The sequence below is a fragment of the Lycorma delicatula genome, chromosome 11, assembly GCF_047948215.1.
Source record: "Lycorma delicatula isolate Av1 chromosome 11, ASM4794821v1, whole genome shotgun sequence".
NCBI classification, from domain to species: Eukaryota; Metazoa; Arthropoda; class Insecta; order Hemiptera; family Fulgoridae; genus Lycorma; species Lycorma delicatula.
In genome coordinates this window covers 32,844,741-32,862,877 of record NC_134465.1, presented here as the reverse complement: position 1 = coordinate 32,862,877, position 18,137 = coordinate 32,844,741, and the positions used below count along the sequence as shown (strand labels likewise).

At 30.0% G+C, this 18,137-nt stretch overlaps 1 protein-coding gene across 3 annotated transcripts in view; it reads right to left on the bottom strand.

The window, feature by feature from the left end:
• Positions 1-774: 774 nt before the first annotated feature.
• The window catches only part of LOC142332322 (glutathione S-transferase 1-like), a 30,012-nt gene continuing 12,649 nt past the window's right edge, over positions 775-18,137 (bottom strand). For all 3 annotated transcript variants that reach the window (XM_075378694.1, XM_075378692.1, XM_075378695.1), the window contains exons 4-6: positions 17,774-17,915; positions 14,114-14,281; positions 775-1,241 (exon numbers count right to left, since the gene is read on the bottom strand). In XM_075378694.1, the coding sequence (XP_075234809.1) occupies positions 1,098-1,241; positions 14,114-14,281; positions 17,774-17,915 (454 nt within the window). In that variant the 3' untranslated portion in view covers positions 775-1,097. The remainder of the gene's footprint in view (positions 1,242-14,113; positions 14,282-17,773; positions 17,916-18,137) is intronic.

The following is an 18,137-nucleotide window of genomic DNA, read 5'->3' as shown; positions in this document are numbered from 1 at the left end:
CTTTTCATTTTAAAAAAATGTATGTATGTAATTTAAGGAAGTCACGTGAAGTCCACATCAGATTTTTTTATAACCAACATATAGCATCAAGCAATTATAATATTGTTTTACCACATTCTGCTTCTTTTTTTTACCAATTAATGAATTGTTTTACATGTATTGTTTAGTAACTTTTTGATTTTAAACTGCAGAACATATTCAGTCATGACCTATTCTATTGGTTCTGTTCAGAATTTAAGTGATACAATTTTTTAACTCTGTTTTAATTTAATCCTAAGAAAAGGTACAGGGTGCATTCTCTTTAATCATTATATTTAAATTTGCATTTGTGAAAATAATAATTATTTAACCTTTAAATCGCGTACATTCATTTAGAGAACCAAGATTTACTACTTTCATTAGCCTTGCAATTAATTGCGTTGCAAGATTTGTACAAGATGAGAGTACATTCACTAACAATAGTGGAATTAATAGTGTTAAAGATGACACCCAAATAGCACTGCAGTTAAAGCTGACTTTGTTGATTTTAAGTTGCACACCTGGAATGATCTATATATATAATATATAAAATTACTCTAGGTTACATAATTATAATTGCTCATATTAGATATATGCTTTTATTAATCTCACAAGTATAATAATATGTTGAATAATTCTTATTCAGTCATTATGGGACAGTGAATATTCATTCTTGATTTTAGAACTTCTAGTGACCAAAATATGTAAATTTTCTAAATAAAGAACACTTTGGTGACTTATCACCATTCCAGTCACCCATTTTTAAACTATAGTTTTATTAGCAATGTGGCATCTTGTTATTAGCTATATTTACAACTTTATTGATGGTTAATGCAATATATTTAACATAAAAAATAATTTTTGTTTAAAAAATATTTCTTTATTTTAAAATTTCCAATTTGTATAAAAAACAAAAAATTAATGTTTACTTAAATATTATTTAAAAATATATTTTTAAGGCCAGTTTTATTTTTTAATAAACAACCCAATTACATAATTATTAAACATAAAGTATGTAAGCTAAATTAACTGTTCATTTGGTTGTTTAGTATTTATAGTTTTCATTGGCAAAATTTTGATTAGTTGTTCATTCGGCTGATTAATGTTTGAATATATTCATTTGCACCATTTTGATTAGCAGCTACATAATCGGTCATTGTTGATTTGCATAAATCCAGCCAGTCCATAAGATTTTTATGTTTCTTTATACCTGGTATAATACCCTGAAATTTTAAAATTATATTTTAAATAATGACATTATTAGTACTTATAAAGTAATCTATATTAATAAATAATGAGCACAACCAATAATTTATTTTATTATTATAATAAATTGGAAAATCAGGATTATGCCCCAAAAACTGCCTATGCTAAATAATTGTTGGAGCATAATCTTGGTTTTCTAATTTATAATCAACCTAACCTAAATTATGTTTTTTTAAATTTTAACCCCAGAAAGGTAAACTAAATAAATTTAAACATAAAAAAGTTTTTACAAATAAAAAAAGTAACATGATCTTAATATAGACAAGAGCCAGTATTGTTACAACTGAGATATTTTAAGTTGATAAGATAGCTGCGTATTGTTTCTGAGGTACCCAACTTCATTGTCAAACTACAAACATTTGTTAACCTCTCAACTTAAATTCTTTTGTGATATGAACGTGTGTTACCTTTTTTTATTGTACTATTTTACTGACATCTTTAATTCGCTTACTCTTTATTAACCATTTTTAAAGTATTAATAGTGTTCTTCTTTAATGGACTGTTTTAGATTGCTTTTATTTACTGTAATCTTTTGTTAGTTTGTTTTTTACAGCAGTTCAGAATACAATACAGTAGGTTATTACAATTTTTTGTTCTTTCTCGAACTCAGAAAAAGACAGGTTTTCAATAGCACTATTTGTTTTAAGTTAAGTTTTTTAAGAATGGCACAGTTGATATATAATATTATTTATATATAAATAAATTAAATTTGACCATACCAACAATTCATCCGTGTTCTCTTTTCTAGCACTTTCGGTCATTTGATCATCCTCAGGAAAATATGAAGACTGCCATTTAGAATATATAGTATGACCAACTTTTCTTTTTCTATTAGAGCCAAAGAGACAATATAAAGAAAGGCTACTTAGATAAATCAAGTTATGCTAGCTAGACCTAGACCTAGACCTAGGGTCAGATTGGGCAAACAAGTCCTGTCATCTGGTCCCCAGCAACAAATCCAGTGGTTGGAGAGAATTTCATTCAACTAATCATGTACAGTGTTACACCAGCGAGGAGGTGCACCATTTTGTTGCCAAATAAAGTTCTGTGGTTCATATTGCAGTTGAGGAAAGAACGATAGTTGTATCACATCAAGATAGTTCATTCCAGAGAAACTTGCTTTCGTCGAGATAAAGCATAAAAAACACTCAGTTTTGGGGAGTCTCGTTCACACTGCAATATTTCATGAGGATTTTCTGATCCCAGATATGCACATTTTGAGTGTTTTCTTTTCCATTAACGTAAAATGTTGATTTTTCACTGAATACAACATGATAAAGTCTTCATTGTCGCAGTGCATCATTTCATTAGCGAAGTTAGCACTCAAACCATAATCCGTAGGCTTTAGAAGTTTTAGCAGCTGTAAACGATATGGATGCAGTTGTGTTTCCTTAAAATGTTCCACACAGATGTCACTGGAATTGCTAATTCACAGCTAACCTTCCTAATAGATTTCGTAGGACTACACATAAAAGACTCTCTTACATGCTCAACATTGTCTTTGGACACACTTAATCATCTTGTATTCTCTTTAAAAATTTGGCCAGTGGTTTCAAATTGTTAATACTATCTATGAATATTATTGTCAGCTGGGTGATCACAACGGAACACACGTTGAACAGTAATTACAGATTTACACTTTGCAAACTGCAAAACAGAACTCTTTCTGTTGGGAGGTCACAATATTTGCTACTAGTACTTTCAAGCGGAAGGTACTGGAAACAGTTAATGAGCTTGTGCACAGCTAAAACTGTTTCAGTAGCTCTTTTGTTTCATGTATAATTAATCAATACATGAATCTTGAGAAATACAGGATGATTCAAAGAAACGGGAAATTTTGAAAGTTGTGTAAGTAGACGTGGGCGATTGGTACCACTTGATAAGTGGTGCCAGTCTCTAACCTAACCTGCCATTTAGTTGTCATGGATCCTTGGAGTGATGCGCAACGTGCATTTGCTATCAAAGCGTTTTACAAAAACAATGACAGTGTGGAGGGAGCGCGTAGATAATTTCTCCGTCATTTTAATCTGGGACGGTACGAACGTGTTCCATCAGCACATGCAATTAAAACATGGATATCTAATTTTGAGGAAACTGGTTCGGCAATGAAAAAGAAACCTCCAGGCCGTGAGCGAACCATCCGTACACCACAGAATGTTCAAGCTTTACAAGATGCTGTCACACGAAGTCCACATCGGTCAATCCGTCGTCTCTCAGCATCTTTACAATTGCATAGTTCAAGTGTTCGAAGAATGTTAGTGAAGGACTTGCAATTCCATCCGTACAAGTTGCAAATCGTCCAGGAACTGAAACCGAACGATGCAGTTGTGCGAGCACAATTCTGTAATGTAATGCTTCAGAAGATAAACGATAACGAAGAATTTGTTCACGAACTGTGGAAATTGGATTTTGGACTTTTTCTTAACTGCACTAATAAGTACTCATTGAGAGCTTTTCAAGGATATATCATAAGTGGTACTTATTTTCATTGGTTCCAGAGTTATAGCCAAATAAAATTGTAATTAATGAAATATTTGGATGTTACATTGGTTCGATTCTGACTTCATATCTCCTTTTTTTAACTTTTTTTTTAAATTTAAATATATAGATTTATTAATAATTATTAACCTCTGATTATAAAAAAACTTTTACAATAAATAATAATTAATAATAACAATAAAAAAATATATGACAAAATATCAGAAGTTATTAATGAAACAGAATTTTATGTACTTTTCAATTTCAAAAAGTGTTTATGTGTAATTTAATAAACATACAAGGAAGTCATGTTATGTCCACATCAATTTTTTTAATTTTGACTTCTAGAAGATGATAATTAAAAACTATTTGGCATGGAAATACGAAATGGAAATTTTGTGGCATATAAAAAATGCCATGCCTTACCAGAATTCAAACCCAGGAACTCTGGATGAAAGGACAAGATGCTTCCACTTCACCACAGTTTTGATTGTTAAACACTCATCATCAGTTGGTATTAAGTGAAAAGTATGCATAAAATATTTTTTTTTTAAAAGTGTAAAAATCCTTCATTAGATAGTACCATGAGGATTAGGTCATCTGCACCTACCATGTTTCTAATGTGGCATGATATATGATACTGCTGGTACTAACTTCTGTGTCAGGCAGAGCAGCTGAGGGCTGCCACCCCCTTATTTTTCTACCTGAGACTAGTGAAAGATGTTGTTTCCTACACGGGTGTTTAAAACAACGCAAAGTGGCCGAGGTGTCTGCTGGAGGTAGCCATTTTCCTAAATCATGAAATTTGAACTATTATAACCATAGCTATTAATTAAAAATACATGAGTTTTGTGGTTTTAATTTTTTTTACTAATTTTCATTGCCATTAGATTAATCACTATTTTTATTATCTTAATTTGAAGTTGCTGACAATCAAATCACTGCATCAGAACTGGAAATGCTTTGGAATTTTAACAATATTTATAGGCTGTGTATGATGATTTGTCACATCTGTTATGAGTTTATTAAATAAATGACTGTTACTGTGTCACCCAACCAGTACCTATTAGTGACAACATGAATAGACAGTTGGTATCTCTTTGCAAGCAGGTCAATGGCAATTTGTTATTTTGCATGGTATTTTTATGAAACTGTTTCTGTATGTAAAAGTGTATATATATATATATGTGTGTGTGTGTCACATTATATTTATAACATGATAATTATAACATGCCAATTAGGCATGGCATTTTTTAGATGCTACAGAATTCATTTATCATAAAGAAACCATAACTGGACATTAGCCTATGTTTCTGAAGAAAATAAATATTTCTATTCCAAAACAATTGGAATATTATAGTGTTAAGATATAATATTAATTATAACAACAATTAACACTATAGCTTAACATTATAATATTAATATATTGTACAATACACTGTAATATTCACTATATGTAGCTTAACAAAACATTTTATTTTAATTTGGTTGTTTGTTTAAAACTACTATCTGATAGATCTCATGGTACTGTTGTATATGTTTTTTTTATAGTTTTTGAAATATATGGTTATAGGGTATAATAAATAAATAAATAAAGAGCAGAAATACTTTTTATAAGACAAATATACATAAAGTACAACATAGTTGCATTAAGAATGCTTATCGACAAAACACCCACCCACACGCATGCATGGCGTATTACATACATATATAAAATATATACCCAGCAATAGCAACAAATGTTGTAAACCCTTTTTATATATATATGAAAATTAAAGCATTTTTGAAACGTAATAATTTTAATTAGATACTAATTAAAATATTTTTTAATATATTTTTTCTTTATTTTTAGGTAAAAGCAGATTATAATATAATTAAAAAAGAATATACATAAAAATACCTATTGATTATTACCACTTTGATGTAAGTCCTCAATGTTCAGCAGTCAATTTGTGTATAGCTGCACTTGGTATTCCAGTTAATCGTAAAGAAGTAAATACTTTTAAGAAACAAACTCTTGATCCTGAATATGTTAAGGTAATGCTACAGTTTAAGCTACCTTATAATTATTTTTGTTAATATGAAGGTATACTATAATGATTTTAAATCAGGCTCATCATTTATATATATATATATATATATATATATATATATGATATTCAGTATTTATTCACTGTAGATGTACCAGAAATAAGGTAAAATATAGAGATTTTTTTCTGTCTGAAAGTAATGAGCCAATTTACATATGTATAAAGTGTAACAATTTAATTCCAAAATTGACTGTCACCCGTGTCTGCTGTTCTTACCTGTGTAGGAATCTTAGGCAATAAATAAGCCTGCTAAGAAAAGTTGCACTTTCATTGATCAACTTTCACAGATCGTGACAACTATTCCGTTTAAAAATGTATCAGTTAAAAATTTGACAAATTAGTGGTGTTGCTTGTTGAAAATAAGCTTTGACACATTAAATATACTTTACTGTTATGAAGGGGGCCAATACAGTGCCATGAAAAAGTTGTCCCTAGTTTGCAATTAGGGTGTACTAGTTCAACATATGTATTTTTTTTTTTCAGTTGATCAATGTAGCTAATATATATATCATGAAGCATATATGCAATAATATATATAATATGAAATATGTAATTATATACAGAGTGATTCAAAGAAACAGGAAATTTTGAAAGTTGTGTTGGTAGCCGTGGGCGATTGTTACCACTTGATAAGTGGCGCCAGCCTCTCTAACCTAATCTGCCATTTAGTTGTCATGGATCCTTGGAGTGGTGCGCAATGTGCATTTGCTATCAAAGCGTTTTACAAAAACAATGACAGTGTGGAGGGAGCGCGTAGATAATTTCTCCGTCATTTTAATCTGGGACGGTACGACCGTGTTCCATCAGCACGTGCAATTAAAACATGGATATCTAATTTTGAGGAAACTGGTTCGGCAATGAAAAAGAAACCTCCAGGCCGTGAGCGAACCGTCCGTACACCACAGAATGTTCAAGCTTTACAAGATGCTGTCACACGAAGTCCACATCGGTCAATCTGTCGTCTCACAGCATCTTTACAATTGCATAGTTCAAGTGTTCGAAGAATGTTAGTGAAGGACTTGCAATTCCATCCGTACAAGTTGCAAATCGTCCAGGAACTGAAACCGAACGATGCAGTTGTGCGAGCACAATTCTGTAATGTAATGCTTCAGAAGATAAACGATAACGAAGAATTTGTTCACGAACTGTGGATGTCAGACGAAGCGCATTTCCACCTCAGTGAATTTGTTAACAAGCAAAATTTCAGATACCGGGCACAAGAAAATCCTATGCAGCTACACCAGCGTCCGTTGCACAGCCAGAAAGTGACCGTGTGGTGTGCTATGTCATCTTACGGTGTTATAGGCCCTTATTTTTTTGAGGATGACAACGGTCTTGCGATTACAGTGACGCCGGATCGTTACGTAGCCGTGCTTGAAACCTTTGTTGTGGAACAACAAAAGAGATTTCTACCAATTCTTAACACAGCCTGGTTTCAACAAGACGGAGCAACGTCACATACTGCACGAATATCGATGGCAGCTGTACACCGATTGTTTGGACAAGTGTCATTTCACGAAATGGTAACATTAGATGGCCTCCCAGATCGCCTGATCTCTCAGCTTGCGATTACTTTTTGTGGGGTCACCTTAAAAGCAAAGTGTTCCACAGTAGACCTGCTACAACGGAAGAACTGAAGGCAAAGATCCGAGAAGCAATTGCGGAAATTCCAGTTGAGATGTTACATCAAACCTTGAACAATTTAACGAAGAGACTTCGTGAGTGTTTACGTAGAAGAGGAGGTCACCTGCAAGATGTCATCTTTAGAAAATAAACTAAAATGTATGTATCCTAAAATGGCAACATTTGTAAAATTACATGAAATAAAATTCATTTTCTAAAAAAAAATGTTCATTAACGTTATTTAATTTTTTATATTTACCGTTTCTTTGAATCACCTGTATTAGATAGCCTTAAAAACCCCAATATTCATTTTGAAACACATTATTATTATAATTAATCTATTAAAATTCTGGCTTGATTATATTTATGTGTAAATTTAGTTTTCCTTAGCTAATTAATTAATAAATCTTTTACAGCCTAAAATGTATCCGTGCAAGTATGCAATTGATGATATTTCAGAATTATTACAAGAAAACAAATAGGATTCTGACACTGATATAGAAGATATGAGAAAAGTATTTTCCAGTTACAAAGTTCATACATGAAGTTCATGGATAAACAACTTAAAAACAATACTTTCTTCATCAAATCATTCCTACCAAAAATTCAATCTGATTTGAATAGTGTTCACTTCATGTTAATTAATTAACAAGTTTTCTTTTGGTATCATTTTAGAATGATATTTGTTTAACTTTAATTGTACTGCTTTCAGCTGTATTGCAAAGTAAATTTAAAAAATTAGAAAAACTTGTTTATTGTAATTTTTTTGTATATGATAATTGTAATTTGGAATTTAAAAATGGCAAAACAGCATTCATAAATTTTAAATTTATGAAACTGTTGATGTTTTAGTGAAGCAGTTTACCTTTCAAAGATTAAGTAACAAACTTATTATTATTAATATATATTTGTAAAAAAAAAAAAACTATTATAATTTCATGCAATAGCAGAAAAAGCCTGTTTTGTAAATATCACTTTTTAAAGTTTTAAAAGTACTTTTAAATTGATCAGCATAAGTTGTTTTTTAATTATTTGCTTTCTTTATTTATATTAAAATATCTATCTCAACACCAATTTTCTTTAGAAAATGTTCAATACATATATTTCGTTTGTAAAGTTGTGATGCAGTGTTAAATTTCTGTAATTTCAAAATGAATCGATTAGAATTGAAATATCACATGTTGGCATAAGTTAATTTTTCACCAGCTAAAAAAACTTTCTATTTCTCCACAAGGAATGAAAAATTTCATGGAACCAAATTGCATACAGATACCACCCAATTCAGCATATAAAAGTAAAAAAAAAATGAATTTATTAACATTAGCCCTAAAAAGTTTTTAAAAAAACTTTGATGGACATGTGATGTTACAATTCTAAATGAAATTTTTATTATTATGAAACCTAGGAAAAATTAATTTTGTCTCTGTTAATGGTAAAGTTTATTTTATTCACTGCTCTTTTACTTATTTTATTAATAAGAAATACAAAAAAAAAATTTTTTTTAAATAACTTAATACAAAAGTTATATTATTTATCAAATTGCTAATCTTCATCATATCTTTTTCAGTTGTATCCCATGCCAATATTGATTCATAAAATTTATTATTATCAACAGTGTATTGTTGCACTTGAGATATATTCAACAATTTTTTTGAATTAATCAGATTCATTGACCCATTGGGGAAGACTTTTCCAGATGGTAGTGTTTGATTTTAGAACATCATTAGATTTTAAAAGTTTAAACATACGTTTCAGTAATCCATCAATGAATTCTCTGGCAATCACAATCCCATCTTGAAAATATTCAAAAACCAGATAGTTGAAATATGTAAAACCACTTTTTGATCTCTCAGTATGCTTTCCCCATAAGATTCCACAGATAACACATGATGTTTAAAATAAAATCTTCCACCACTTTTTAAAGTCATAGACAAATTCATTATTTTCTAACAAATTTACAGAAACTGTACCTTTTCCAGTGGAAGCTATGATTTTAGTGTATTCTTCTGGAAAGTAAATGCCGTCTGTCTTCTTTATCGCTCGCTTAATATCAAAATGCCAGTCACAAGGCAAATAATTGTGACCCCAAACTGGAAAAAATTGGTGGATTTTTAAAATCTCTTCATCAATGTTAAACTTAAAAGAAATCATACTGCAGCATGATTATGGTTTTGGCCTCTGCATTTATCTACAAATACGTATAATTCTTTAGCAGAATCAGGAATGTTCTTAATGAAGTCATTTGGACTTCTCTTGCATGTACCTTAATGGTACATGTAAAGTACTGTGTTTTAAATCATGTATGCCAAAAAGTTAATCCACAACTGCCGATAATAAAATATTTCTTGTACCCAAATGTGTGGCAAAGGTAAATTTTGGGTAAAATCTATAACTGCTGTATGTAGAGTTACTTTCCTTAGATTTCTCCTCTACTTCTTTCATCTTAGCATAAAATTTATTTGCTCTAAGTGCAGGATTTTTTCACCAATAGTTTTTCTTTTAACATTTTCTGCCAATACAGAACTCTTAATTTTTACTCCTAGCTCCTCACAAATGGAGCAATCATCAACTTGTGGCCTATCAAACTGCAAGGTAACATTTCTTCTTCAAAATACGTATAATAATACCAATAAATAACGTTACTATTTGAAAATGTTCCCTTGAATAAATGGTGCAAGATCTTTATATTTAAGCAAGCGTCTAAATATTTTGTTTTTGTATTTTCGTAAAGGCATTTTTTGACCGGAAAAGAAGCTATGTGATTATAAATATGTCCACATATCTCAGCTGGCATAGCATGCAACTTGGGATTAAGTCCCCTTTTGTCAATAGACGTCTCACTTGACAAGAGAAGACTACTTATTCTTCAAAGCCTAGCTTCACCAATATCAAAAATGTTTAAAATTGCTGACTTACATACCTGAACCTGAGAATTATTTTCATTATTTATATAATATTTGAAAATGAACACTCGTAGCTTCTGAATTTTCATCAACATAACCCAACCTAGACCATTTTTTTGAAATATCATAATTTTCTATTAATGCTTGCAAGTATAAATCTTGCTCATTTTTTCAAATTTAATGCATAAAACCTTTTAAACAACTGTTTCCTTTCTTGTTCTATAAATGAATTTAAACAATCTTACACTTTCATGGTTATTTTTATTTCTTTGCTAAAACAGCTTTCCTTTTTTGATTAACGTACTCATGGCCTGCACATCTTTCTTGGTTTCTTACATTTGCTTTCCATGAACTCTTGTTTACTACTCCACGCTTTGTTTTTTAGATTCATTATTTTGACTTACTTCACTACTATCACTGTCACTCATTTTCTTAGACTATTAAAATATTAATATCAACTTTAAAAACAACCTGTGAACATCTTAATTACATGAACAGCAGAAAAGTTTAACTAGAAAAATATTAATTCAAATACTATTTGCTAATCAGCTGATCATCACGTGGTTTAAAATTGTAACAACAGAAGTCCAGGACGTGTTGTTTCAATTCGAAACAAAATTATTTAGTCTCCATAACTACCTATAGAGTACATTGGGACATATGATGTTGCTTCATTCAACAGAAAAAATGCTTCCAGTTTCTCAATATTTATCAAAAAATGAAAAAGGGGAAAAAATGAACATGTGATTATTCAATTTTAAACGATTCAAATGAAAAATGTTAGAAATATGAAACAAGTGTAAATTAACGTGAAACATTACAATTTTATCTTACTTCAATGAAATTCAACATGAACTCAATGAAGTACATTGCTCAAATTAAATATGATATTCCTGCCAAGAACATCAAGAGTGACAGCTGCAATTAATTTCATAATTTGCTGTTTTTTCAAACGGTATACATCACACTGAAGTATTGATGAGTCTACAACAAGCCCTTAACAGCCTGTTAATCTTCTTTCTTTTAATCTATCAGTGGGGAAATATCTAACTGAGAAATCACAAACACACTGCGTAGTTGGAGGAGTAGTGTTCTACTGAAAGATGAAATTATTATCTCAAGATTTAGGAAAATTCAAGTGGTTGAAGCTTGTACCAAATAATTATGAAATTCACAGTAGGTTGCACAAAAAAGTTATTACTCAGTCTCACCCATGAGCACACTAAACCTTTTCTATAGAGAATTGCAATCATGTTCAATAAATTCATAACAGTTTTCTGTTATGAAGTTTTCTGTGATTGAAATCTTGACACTATGTGAATATTCTAAGAAACATGAAAAGTATCATTGTCACAGAAAATCAATCTGTATAAAAACTTTTTGTTGTCAATTTAATGTCTGCTATCTAGAGTGTGTACTCTCCTGCATGATTGTTGACCTCTATCTGATCTTCATCATTATAAACTACAAATCTTTAAATTCTTCTCTTTAATTTGATGCTTGTTTCATGTTTTTACTTTTCTTGCAGCAGTTTAAAACTGCATCGTAACTTTATGGGTACAATGAAAAATTTAGCTACTGTATATTGAAAACTGATAGTGCTATAATAATCATAATAGATAGTTATACTTGTTAAAAATACAACAAACAAGTTTTATAAATATATTTGTATTTGCTTATGCCTTAAATCATAAATAAAATTGATAAAAAATTATATATTTTATTATAAAATAATTTTTTGTTGAATTTGCTATAAAATTTATTTAAATAATTATAATGGCAAACATTTTTAATTCATTTTAGAGGATAACAGATAAAGATCTTTCAAATAGTGAATTTATTCAGCTGTTACAATCATAGTGTTAAAAAGATAAATTTGAATTTAACAATTATAAATTGGAAAAACGTTTATAATTAAAAAAAAACTCTTTTAAAGAAAATTGGTTCTTTATTTTGTATTTATAAAACAATTTTTAAGATTGAAAAATAACTAGTTATTTTTAAAAAAAACTGTAGTCAGTGTTTTATTAAATACTTTTAAAAACGATTGTTTTTCCCTCAGAAATTTTACTTCTTTTGAATTAAATTTGAGAAAATTTTCTCAGTCTACAACTTTTTTTCTGATAAATGTGAATGAATGATGCTAAATTTTCAAAATGTAACACTAAATAAATATAATCTCTGATGAATAGCAAAATTTCCAAAAAATTTTAATAAAAATATTAATCAATTTTAAAAACAAAAATTGTATAATTTGTGATAGAAAATAGTTGTTTTTTCTAATGTGTGTGTGTGGTGCAATATGTTCAACTAGTAACCCCCCCCCCCCCCACAGACAAATGAAATGTGGATAATATGTATCACATGCAAATAAGGTGTAACCTTTTATAGACTCAGGCTCACCATTCCACGCATAGAACATGTGTTTAATTAAACCCTAACTACCAAAGTACACCAGCATCCACTGCCTAGTATTCAGATCCAAATAAAAGCAACTAACCTTTACTAGAATTTGAACCTCGACTTCAAAAATCAGCTGTTAAACAACTGATTTGCGATGACGAGTTACTAGTCTGATGGGGCATTTCGAAAAATCCAAAAATCATCAGGACTAATATTAACTTCACTGTAATACATATAATTGAAGACATAAAATTAAGTCAAACAAATTTGGCCTCCCTTTGGATGATAGACAATTATAATAATTCACAGCAATAATATTAATTTTTAAATAGGATTTTACTCAGAGTTTTATTTTTCCTGAGGGCTTCTCTATTCTGTTAGTGAAAGAATATATATTTTGTTTCTATATTTTTCCATCGAGACATAATAGACAAAAATGTTATTAGTAGATACATTGGCACTAAAAATAAATTATTAAATTTTGTATTCAAATAACTTTTTTGTTTATTATGCCATGATGAAAAAATATTAGAGACTTCTTTCATTAAGAGAATAGTGAAGCCCTCACAAAACTACAACAATGAGTAAATCCTGTTAAAAATTAAAAGATCTAGCAAGTTTTATTAAAATCTAACATTGTATTTTTAGCTAGCTTATATAATTGTGAAAAATTCTAAAAAAAGACTCTGAAATCATATCATTAGTGTCCACAAAGTTCATTTCCATGATATAACAACATATCCGAGATAATTTGAAGAATCATACTTTTTGAAGAAAGTGTTAACATCATTTCATACCTTAGTATACATGAAAAATGTTTTATTCCTCAGCTTCAGTTGATTGGTATGGGATTAACTGTCACTTTACAGTGATAATGGAGGTCCAACTCATTACACCTAACAAATTTTTAAGGTAAGGGAGATTTTAATGAACATTTTGAAGAGTGGTGGATTGGTAGAGAGCTTGCAATTTAATAGCCACCTGAAAGTCCAGACTTAAAAACCTATGACAACTCTTTTTGGGTCATAAAGAAAAAATCTCATATTTGTTTCTAAGAAATATTAATAAACTGAAAACTGCTGTCAGAGACTGTTTTACTCAGCTTCACTGTGGAAGAAAGTATCTAAGTGACAAAATTGTGTTTAGACAGTGACAGAGCATACACAGATGTAATTTAAAGTAAGTTTTATAAATAAAAATATTAAGCAGTTTAATAACAAATTCATTAATGTTCATAAAAATCCATTATCTCATTTTAGAAAAATATTCCATGTAAACAGATATTCATTTTTTATTAAAATAGAAAAATAAAAAAGTAGTTTTTATCATTACCTGATAACGACTTAAACCAGAAATAAATGAAAAATCCGCAATTGTCAATTGATCACCTGCAATCCATTTGTTTCCTTCAAGAAATTTATCAACCACTTCATAGTATGTTTGCATTTGCTCAATATTCTCTGATGGTATAATATTTGTCTTTTTAAAAAAGAGTGGAACCTTGGAAAGAGATATTGTAGATTAGATAAGCAATTCACTGAATTATTTGAATATTGTGATGATAAATTTAAAAAACATTTACACATTCATATAGAATAAAATTAAAAAAATTCCTGGAATGTTTTTTGTTTACCAAGGAAATTATTGTTTAAAAGTTAGCGTATTCATGACATCCCAATAAAATGACATATTCTTTTACCATCTTCAAATGTATTTTATATAATGTACAGAGGACTTTATTGCAGTTAAATACTCTTATCATTAAACAGCAAACAGATTTCAAATTTTGTTTCAAAAATCAGTCAGTGACATCAGTATTACTTGAAAATGGTTCGATGATTATGTTTGTGGTGAATGTTCATTTAGGACAACAAATGAAAAATTTTGTTTAAAATGATATAAGGAAATCTAAGAATTAGAGTAGTAGAGATGGAAGGGTTTGAAACTTATAATAATTCAGTTTTTACTTTTAAACAAATGTTCCAAAAATATAGTTTGTAAAATATGTATTTTTTTTTTTTTTTTGTCTTCAGTCATTTGACTGGTTTGATGCAGCTCTCCAAGATTCCCTATCTAGTGCTAGTCGTTTCATTTCAGTATACCCTCTACATCCTACATCCCCAACAATTTGTTTTACATACTCCAAACGTGGCCTGCCTACACAATTTTTCCCTTCTACCTGTCCTTCCAATATTAAAGACTATTCCAGGATGCCTTAGTATGTGGCCTATAAGTCTGTCTCTTCTTTTAACTATATTTTTCCAAATGCTTCTTTCTTCATCTATTTGCCGCAATACCTCTTCATTTGTCACTTTATCCACCCATCTGATTTTTAACATTCTCCTATAGCACCACATTTCAAAAGCTTCTAATCTTTTCTTCTCAGATACTCCGATTGTCCAAGTTTCACTTCCATATAAAGCGACACTCCAAACATACACTTTCAAAAATCTTTTCCTGACATTTAAATTAATTTTTGATGTAAACAAATTATATTTCTTACTGAAGGCTCGTTTAGCTTGTGCTATTCGGCATTTTATATCGCTCCTGCTTCGTCCATCTTTAGTAATTTTACTTCCCAAATAACAAAATTCTTCTACCTCCATTATCTTTTCTCCTTCTATTTTCACATTCAGCGGTCCATCTTTGTTATTTCTACTACATTTCATTACTTTAGTTTTGTTCTTGTTTATTTTCATGTGATAGTTCTTGCGTAGGACTTCATCTATGCCGTTCATTGTTTCTTCTAAATCCTTTTTACTCTCGGCTAGAATTACTATATCATCAGCAAATCGTAGCATCTTTATCTTTTCACCTTGTACTGTTACTCCGAATCTAAATTGTTCTTTAACATCATTAACTGCTAGTTCCATGTAAAGATTAAAAAGTAACCGAGATACGGAACATCCTTGTCGGACTCCCATTCTTATTAGGGCTTCTTTCTTATGTTCTTCAATTGTTATTGTTGCTGTTTGGTTCCTGTACATGTTAGCAAATTGTTCTTCTATCTCTGTATTTGAACCCTAATTTTTTTAAAATGCTGAACATTTTATTCCAGTCTACGTTATCGAAAGCCTTTTCTAGGTCTATAAACGCCAAGTATGTTGGTTTGTTTTTCTTTAATCTTCCTTCTACTATTAATCTGAGGCCTAAAATTGCTTCCCTTGTCCCTATACTTTTCCTGAAACCAAATTGGTCTTCTCCTAACACTTCTTCCACTCTCCTCTCAATTCTTCTGTATAAAATTCTAGTTAAGATTTTTGATGCATGACTAGTTAAACTAATTGTTCTGTATTCTTCACATTTATCTGCCCCTGCTTTCTTTGGTATCATAACTATAACACTTTTTTTGAAGTCTGATGGAAATTCCCCATTTTCATAAATATTACACACCAGTTTGTATAATCTATCAATCGCTTCCTCACCTGCACTGCGCAGTAATTCTACAGGTATTCCGTCTATTCCAGGAGCCTTTCTGCCATTTAAATCTTTTAATGCTCTCTTAAATTCAGATCTCAGTATAAAATATGTATATATATATATATTGAGTAAAATACTAAAAGGAAATTAATAGTTATATATACATGAATTTGTAGTTAACAAGTAACTGAATAGAAATGTAAATAAGAAAAGTCAAGGTGTATTGGGAAGGTAAGTACAGTAATTAAAAAATACACATAACTTTGAATTGAATAATTTTATTATTACATAGAAGAACATACCATTAATTACTTTTTTACATAATTTTCACCATTATTCAGAGACTTTTATTACCTTTTAATTAGATATTTTATTCCTTAAAGAACAGTGCCTCCAGTTATAACCACTGTTGTACAGCATTTTTTCAAAAATTGGCAACATCTTAGCACTTTTCTTTTCTTTATCTGTTTAGTCTCCAAAACCACCATAAGGTATTACTTCAGAGGATGATATGTATGAATGTAAATGAACTGTAGTTTTGTCCAGTCTCAGGTTGACCATTCCTGAGATGTGCAGTTAATTGAAACCCAACCACCAAAGAACACCAATATCCACAATCTAGTATTCAAATCCGTATAAAAGTAAATGCCTCTACTGGGAAAAGGGGGATTGCTTGAAATGGAGAAACAAGTGATAGTTACTCAGTACCTTTATTTTTCTATCAGGTAAGAAAAGACAAGTCTAATTGCTTGGTTTTATGAACCTATGTAAACATTTTTCGCACTCTATGAAAGCAGAGTTCGTGATAGGATAGATTTTGTGTTACAGTTTCATGCACAACTGTTCATAAAATTTCAGGGAATAGATGAATAACTAAGAAATTGTAAATCATTGATTTTCTTTAATATTTTCATGCACTAGCGTACCAAAATTGTAATTCACAACACAAGGGTGATCACTCCATTGCTCGCCGTACGTTACTGTGCCCTTCATTTTACTCCATCGCATCACCTACTTTCTAATCATTCCATCACTTACTCATAGTTTTTCACCGTAAATTTCATTAATTTGCTAATGAAAATCAAGTATGAAGACATTTCTCGTGTTTAAAGATTTTAACATTGCTCTAATATTACAATCAGTAGGATTTTTTATTGACTTGAACATTTTAAATGGTGTTTAAATCAGCTGTAAACAAACATTATTGTATTTATAATGGCATCTATCAAAAGCCAAAAAATGAAGGAATATGGCATGCATACACAGAGCTGCGACCACAGTGCTGTGGCACTAGTGAAAGAAGATGAGTACCTTCTTTCCAGATGTGCGTCATAATAATAATTATTATAAAAATTAAGAGGTAAATATTCTTGCTCACTATGTCTGGGAAGCCCTTACTTTTACACAAAATTAGCGACCACACACTAACAGAGCAACCAAGATGGCTACAAAATAATTTCTATATTTTTATAATCTCTCTCCTAAAAAATGCAACATATTGCACAAGTTAACAATTAGGAACAGCTGAATCAATTGATGTTAATTAATTTAAAATAAAAGAAAAATACTTACAGCTGTACGACATCCTAAAGGAAATAAAGCTGAAGCTTCAAAGAAGAGTCTTTGATTAACTAATGCTCTTTTTTTAACATCCATCGGGTAAAGTGAATCATCTTTGGCATATTTTGATACCAGATATATATTTATAGCATGGCTGAAATCAAGAGTAAACATAATTAATTTCTACTAGAAAAATTAACTATTCAATTACATTGATAAACATAATTTTTGTTTCCTAACATGCAATTTTACATGATTTTAATCTGTTTTTTTTTTTTTATACTGAAAAGAAATATGAACTCAGAATCTTTCTATCACACATAATTAATGAAAAATTTTTAAATTTTAATTAAAAGATTTTTTCATTTGTCAGCAT